This window comes from Littorina saxatilis, linkage group LG9 (assembly GCF_037325665.1).
Source record: "Littorina saxatilis isolate snail1 linkage group LG9, US_GU_Lsax_2.0, whole genome shotgun sequence".
NCBI lineage: Eukaryota > Metazoa > Mollusca > Gastropoda > Littorinimorpha > Littorinidae > Littorina > Littorina saxatilis.
This window is the reverse complement of record NC_090253.1, coordinates 52,101,329-52,108,828: the sequence shown is the minus strand read 5'-3', so window position 1 is coordinate 52,108,828 and position 7,500 is coordinate 52,101,329. Positions and strand designations below refer to the sequence as shown.

Here is a 7,500-nt window from a genome sequence, read left to right as displayed (position 1 = left end):
TATTGATGACTAAATACAAAAGCAGACGTTTTATGGCGCGTTTACCAAAAAGACAAAAAGGGACTACTCGTTTCGCACATGAATTTGATGACACGATTTGAGGTTTGGCCAGCAGAAAACAGGCACTCGCAGAGTTTGTGTCAAAAAGTGGTGTTTTTTTTTTTAAGAAAACGTCGGAGTAATGGCATAACAAGCTTACACACCTCGTCCTAAATATCGTGCATATTTTCCCTCGCCAGGGGCTCGGTAATACCTGAAAATCGGCACTAGGGAACATATGCACGATATTTAGAACTCGGAGTGTGTAACCTATATATCTCTCCTCCCCCTGCAATCACCCCCATCTCTCTATGTCTGTCCTGTTTAGGTGTGTGTGTGTGTGTGTGTGTGTGTGTGTGTGTGTGTGTGTGTGTGTGTGTGTGTGTGTGTGAGTGCGTATGCTGTTATGAAATTGTGTGTTATCCAATAATTATGAAAGTTGTTATGTCTCTGTTTTTTTGTCGCCAGATATGTCTGAGAGAATGTTGATTATGACCAACATTATCAGTTTTCATATTACTCTCTTACTGCATTCCAACGCCTATTTTTTCAGGCATCCGTACGTCCCCAAAGACACGTGGACTGAAGGAGAACACAGAGATCAGCAATACACTGCCTGATGTAGGGGACGCGCCCTGAAGAAGGACGAATTTATGTTCATTTCTGATATCTAGCTTTTTTTCTGGCGAAGAAGTTTCATTTTGTGCTTGGTAGCTGTTCTCAATAAAAATTTACCGTTAGGCATGATTAGGGGGTCACAGGTTAAAACACTAGTAATTGTGACACGTGGGTTCTCGAGCATGTGTCAGCCCATGATTGACTCGCCGGTTTCCGTGTTTCTCCCTTCATATTTGTGTACTGCACGTTCTGTCGATCTCACTGTTCGAGGTTAGTTAAGTTGATAACTGACCTAATGCTCCCGTTTACTTCGTATCAGTTTGGAAAAGAAACTCAAGTAGCATGCATTTGAAGTTTGACCAACATCATGTTTGCAGTCCAGCTCCGAAATGCATTGACATGATTTCCCTTCCAAGAACTCGAAACGATTTTTGGAGATTTTTGAAGATATAGTTCGGGACGAGGACGTTCTATGGGTGGTTATTTATATAATGGTAGGCAAGCGGTTAAAAACGGGCGTCGACAGAATAAAAGGAGGTAGATCGCAGGCAGAACCTGCAGAACCTGCAGTGTCTGTGACTACCTAAGGTGAAGGTTAAGTCAACCTGGCAATACGTACGACAATCACAGTGTTCAATTACATCGTGCGTCTTCGTTTCTTGACCAGTACTCTTGATGTTGATTCCTGTGACTCTGCACTTTCCTTTGATATAGCAGGCTGTCTGTGTGTAACTAGATCAAACACGTAATAATCGCTAATGAATGAAGTAATTAGTTTTCCTTCTTCTGATTTGGGTACATACTGTGACTAAGGCCAAAAAAAAAAAAATTGTCTGTTTAGGGTAACATGACCAAAAAAAGTAGGGTCGGTAGGTAGGTAGGTTTTTTTGTTTTTGTTTTTTGTTTTTTGTGTGTGTGTGTGTGTGTGTAAATGCTATGTTGGCTGAACATTCACTTCTTATATTTGATGAATACATGTTTCAAAACTAACGTATAAATAAAACAGAGAGAAAGGGAGAGAAAGAAACGCCAAATGTCTCTTTTTAGCATTTTTACCTCTTTTTTTTTCTTTTTTTTTTTAAATCAAAAAAAGTTTTTGGGTCGGCGCCAAATCGATAGGGTCGGTCGGGTTACCCTAAACAGACAAATTTTTTTTTTGGCCTAATTTGAACCTGGCAGTGAGGAGGGTATGACCGCAACAGTTGGTCTACATCCGTATGTACCCGTGTTCACATGTTTGGTTGTGATTGTCTGCTGGAGGAAATTGATATCAGCAAAATGTTATTTATGGCCGCCATTTCCATTTTATATTTTCGAAAATATATTTTCTCTAGCAGATAATCAAAACCAAACATGCGAACACGGGTACACAAGGACTAACTGTTGCGGTGATACCCTCTGACTGCCAATTAGTACCAATTAGTCACAGTGTGTACCTCAATCGGAAAAAAACTAATTACGTCATTCATTAGCGACTCTCACGTGTTCGATTCCGTTTTACAAAGTGAGCTTGATATCAGAGGAAATAGCAGAGTCTCAGGGACTCAACGGTACCAACATCCAGCGAATTAGTCAAGGAACAAAGTCGCACGAAGTATTTGAAAAATGTGACTTCCGTACGTATTAGTTGACTTAACTTCCATCAAGCGTTTGTTCTTGAACAGCCATTTGGTTGTCTCTGTAAAGACAAAATGTGGTGGGGGGGGGGGGGGGGGGGGTAGGGGGAGGGGGGAAGGGGGGGAGGTGGTAGTATGCAACTCCAAAAAGGGCAGATTACACCACTGTGAAAACTGTACTTAATGAGCACGAGGATGCATGCGGATGGTCAATTGGCTCCAATAATAACTGGGGGAGATAATTCTGAGTTTAGGCATATATAGGAATATTTTCTATGCAGAGTTGTTGTCTCCCTTAGAACAGTCGCTAACGCCATACCAAGCATACAACAGATTAAAACGAACATTTCGGAAATCTGGGTTCTACACTTTACCAAGCAAACAGCAGATTGAAACTAAACTATGCATTACTATTCCTTTGTTTCTGCACACTTTAAAACAAGATGTGAGGTTAACTGTGTTTACGTAGTTTTTGTGTGCTTGAATTGTGATTATTTTTCATCTATAAAAACACACACCACTGATGCGCTTTGTTGTTGTGGTGTGTGTGTGTGTATGTGTTTGTGTGTGTGTGTGTGTGTGTGTGTGTGTATATATATGTGTGTGTGTGTATGTGTGTGTGTGTGTATGCGTGTGTGTGTGTGTGCGTGTGTGTGTGTGTATATATGTGTGTGTGTGTGTGTGTGTGTATGCGTGTGTGTGTGTGTGTGTGTGTGTGTGTGTGGATGCGTGTGTGCATGTGTGTGTATGATGTGTGTGTATGCGTGGGTGTGCGTGCGTGCGTGTGTGCGTGCGTGCGTGTGTGTGTGTGTGTATATGTGTGTGTATGAGTGTGTGTGCGTGCGTGCGTGCGTGCGTGTGTGTGTGTGTGTGTGTGTGTGTGTGTGTGTGTGTCTATCGCCGAAAACGTAGGATAGTAAATTACGTCGGTAGTCAATTCTGACGATGAAAGATTAACTAGTATGTTTGTTCGTTTGTTAGTGTGAACATTATATGGTTTAACAGTGTAATGTTGTGCAATGTTTTACACTAAAAGGTAAAACAGTCTGTGATATACATTCTGGGGTTTAAGCTTAACATGTAAAAAATAAAGGTGGGGCAATGTAGAATTCGATACCGAAAAATCAAAACTAATGGTTCTGTATATATCCTAACTGACACTACTAAAAAATAAAAAGCGTTCACCAACACGCACACACACACACACACACACACACACACACACACACACACACACACGCACGCACGCACGCACGCATGTACACATACACACACACTCATACACGCACGCACGCACGCACGCACGCACGTACGTACACACACACACACACACACACACACACACACACACACACACACACACACACACACACTACCCTAGCAGGACCAGGGCCTGACTACTTAAAACATACGTTTAAAACAAATCCAGAACCTAATTCCATTAGTTGTGTTCAATTGTTGAATATTGCATTTCATTGAATATCATGGTTGCTTAACTGTTTGGCACGAGTACAAACTCGATATCAAGCGCCTGTCAAATTCCTCCCACTCGCGTGACCCAGCTGTCTAACACGCTCGCACTGCGCTGTGTTGAAGGCATAACACTACGAGGACACAGTGTGGCACAGGCTTGACGCTGTGTGTTCATGTCATCAGACATATCAACACGTGGGGGTTGCTTAGTGTACATAACATCAGGTGAGCGTTTAATCTTTCAAAATCATATTTTTATGCAGACCAAGTCTGTTTGTTGGTTGGTTGGTTAACCTTTTATATCGTGTCTTCCACAAAATGTGTGCTATCCGATACCAATGGACATGTGTGTCCTTCCTCAGTTCACGTACCATGCTTAAAACTATTTGCATTCATGTCTATCACTGTGAAAATAGGGTTCTAAAGTTCATTACTTTCACATTCCTTACTTCCAATCTTGTATCAACTGTGTAACCGATCGAAACACGTTCGTCACAGTAAAACAAGTCGCGTAAGGCGAAAATACAATATTTAGTCAAGTAGCTGTCGAACTCACAGAATGAAACTGAACGCAATGCCATTTTACTCGTAGCATCGTCAGGCCACCGCTCATGGCAAAGGCAGTGAAATTGACAAGAAGAGCGGGGTAGTAGTTGCGCTAAGAAGGATAGCACGCTTTTCTGTACCTAGCTCTCTTCGTTTTAACTTTCTGAGCGTGTTTTTAATCCAAACATATCATATCTATATGTTTTTGGAATCATGAACCGACAAGGAATAAGATGAAAGTGTTTTTAAATTGATTTGGACAATTTAATTTTGATAATAATTTTTATATATTTAATTTTCAGAGCTTGTTTTTAATCCGAATATAACATATTTATATGTTTTTGGAATCAGCAAATGATGGAGAATAAGATAAACGTAAATTTGGATCTTTTTTGTTTTTATTTTTATTTTTATTTTTTACAATTTTCCGATTTTTAATGACCAAAGTCATTAATTAATTTTTAAGCCACCAAGCTGAAATGCAATACCGAAGTCCGGGCTTTGTCGAAGATTACTTGACCAAAATTTCAACCAATTTGGTTGAAAAATGAGGGCGTGGCAGTGCCGCCTCAACTTTCACGAAAAGCCGGATATGACGTCATCAAAGACATTTATCAAAAAAATAAAAAAAATGTTCGGGGATTTCATACCCAGGAACTCTCATGTCAAATTTCATAAAGATCGGTCCAGTAGTTTAGTCTGAATCGCTCTACACACACACACAGACACACACACACACGCACACACGCACATACACCACGACCCTCGTTTCGATTCCCCCTCGATGTTAAAATATTTAGTCAAAACTTGACTAAATATAAAAAAAAACTTGACTAAATATAAAACAAGTCGCGTAAGGCGAAAATACAATATTTAGTCAAGTAGCTGCCATTTTTCAGCAAGACCGTATACTCGTAGCATCGTCAGTCCACCGCTCATGGCAAAGGCAGTGAAATTGACAAGAAGAGCGGGGTAGTAGTTGCGCTAAGAAGGATAGCACGCTTTTCTGTAAATCTCTTTGTTTTAACTTTCTGAGCGTGTTTTTAATCCAAACATATCATATCTATATGTTTTTGGAATCAGGAACCGACAAGGAATAAGATGAAAGTGTTTTTAAATTGATTTGGACAATTTAATTTTGATAATAATTTTTATATATTTAATTTTCAGAGCTTGTTTTTAATCCAAATAAAACATATTTATATGTTTTTGGAATCAGCAAATGATGGAGAATAAGAAAAACGTAAATTTGGATCGTTTTATAAATTTTTATTTTTTTTTACAATTTTCCGATTTTTAATGACCAAAGTCATTAATTAATTTTTAAGCCACCAAGCTGAAATGCAATACCGAAGTCCGGGCTTTGTCGAAGATTACTTGACCAAACTTTGAACCAATTTGGTTGAAAAATGAGGGCGTGACAGTGCCGCCTCAACTTTCACGAAAAGCCGGATATGACGTCATCAAAGACATTTATCAAAAAAATGAAAAAATTGTTCGGGGATTTCATACCCAGGAACTCTCATGTCAAATTTCATAAAGATCGGTCCAGTAGTTTAGTCTGAATCGCTCTACACACACACACACACACACGCACACACGCACACACGCACATACACCACGACCCTCGTTTCGATTCCCCCTCGATGTTAAAATATTTAGTCAAAACTTGACTAAATATAATGAGGAGTATCAACTGAGAAAGGTTCTACTTTCGGTTTCCGGGAAATATGTTTCGGTTCGCTTGAATCGATCATGGCGGTGAGATACCCAAGGTGATCGCAAGACTTGCTGTGTGCGGCTTGTTGCTGTTCTCGTTCTGCTTTCTGCAGTGTGGTTTATATTGACCAGAGCGTGTTTTCTCGGCTGTGTGCAGAAAACCTATTTTGTGGTCAGGTTCTGTTTATTTCTTTGTCCTGTTGAGGGTATAATAATGATTCTCGTCTAAATAATACTGAGTGAACTGAACTTCCTGTCATGAAATACTAGGCATGTGAGTTTGAATGTAGCGTTGTATGTCAGATGAGGCTGTTTATTGTAAACACTGCCTTATGTATAATCACTCTGTTTGTTGAATAGGGGACGCCTTTCCAGTCATATAACTGGTTTAGCAGTAAACGTTCTCATCACAAAATACTGCACTTAAACGCATCTGTTTAGTTTTGATGACGGGAAGTATAGAAGAGAACTAGCAAACTAGATTCCGTCAAGTGAAATCTTCGTCAGCGCTTTCTCGGGTGACGCAGAGTGTGTCTGTGTGTCAGTCCCATGTTGTGGACAGCGCTGTCTGGCCATTCTGTGCTAGATGTTTTATCAAGCGTTTCACACGGCTCTCGCATTCTTTGTGCAACAAGAACGGCGGTCGTGTAGAATACTATCTGCTGTCGTATACAGGTGTATATACTCACTTCCTCGTTGAGCAACTTGGTTTCAATTGAATGTTTCTTTTCTTTACATGTCAACGTGGTTGAGAATGAAAGTTATGTGTTCATTTCAATGCTTCACATTTCTGAGGAATCAAGAGACTGGCTGTGACTGTCACATGTTGTTTTGGTCTGTAGTTATAACGATTAAGTTCCTTTGTTTCTTTGATTGAAAAGTTATCACGTTTCAAGTCTTTTGTCGCTTGGGCTATATGGACTTTGTTCCTTCTGTATGAATATATTGATATGGGTTTCTGTATCTCTGAGGTAAAGACACACTGTGACACTTAACTTTCGTCCAAGTTCACTCAGCGGTATTCAGGGGTTAATCTGAGCCACAATGTTGATTACGTATTTAAACAGTTGCAGCAGCACGAGCTGTTGTTGTTGTTGTTGAAGTTGTTGGTGTTGTTTGTATTTTTGGTTGTTGTTTGTGTTTTTGTTGTTGTTTTTGTTGTCACGGTTGTTGTTGTTGTTGTTGTTGTTGTTGTTGTTGTTGTTGTCACGGGTGTTGCTACTACTGTTTTCTGCATTACTGCTTGTTATCGTTCTTTATGTTGTTCTTGTCTCAAACGTGTAAACATACAAAGAAAAATAAATAAAACACGCTTAACCCAATCTTTCTTGAATCGCTTAACACACCCTTCTCAATGTTCTTCCTTCAGAACTAACTCGTTAGCATGGCAACGGCAGCGAGTAAACGCTCAGCGGACAGTGACACAGAATGCTCCGTGTGTCACGAGCTGTTCAAGAACCCCAAACTGCTGCCCTGTGCTCACGTCCTG

The 7,500-nt window shown here is 40.1% G+C and overlaps 1 protein-coding gene across 5 annotated transcripts in view; it reads left to right on the top strand.

Moving 5' to 3' along the window:
* The window catches only part of LOC138976418 (E3 ubiquitin-protein ligase TRIM45-like), a 22,661-nt gene that overhangs the window by 9,542 nt on the left and 5,619 nt on the right, over positions 1–7,500 (top strand). The window contains exons 1-2 of one of the 5 annotated variants that reach the window (XM_070349271.1): positions 3,863–3,971; positions 7,381–7,500. The exon at positions 7,381–7,500 is cut by the window's right edge and continues 1,014 nt beyond it. The exons of 3 other annotated variants lie outside the window; for them this stretch is intronic. In XM_070349271.1, the coding sequence (XP_070205372.1) occupies positions 7,396–7,500 (105 nt within the window). In that variant the 5' untranslated portion in view covers positions 3,863–3,971; positions 7,381–7,395. Of the gene's footprint in view, positions 1–3,862; positions 3,972–6,051; positions 6,184–7,380 lie in introns of those variants that run through there. One more of the 5 variants, XM_070349272.1, reaches the window with a different exon arrangement.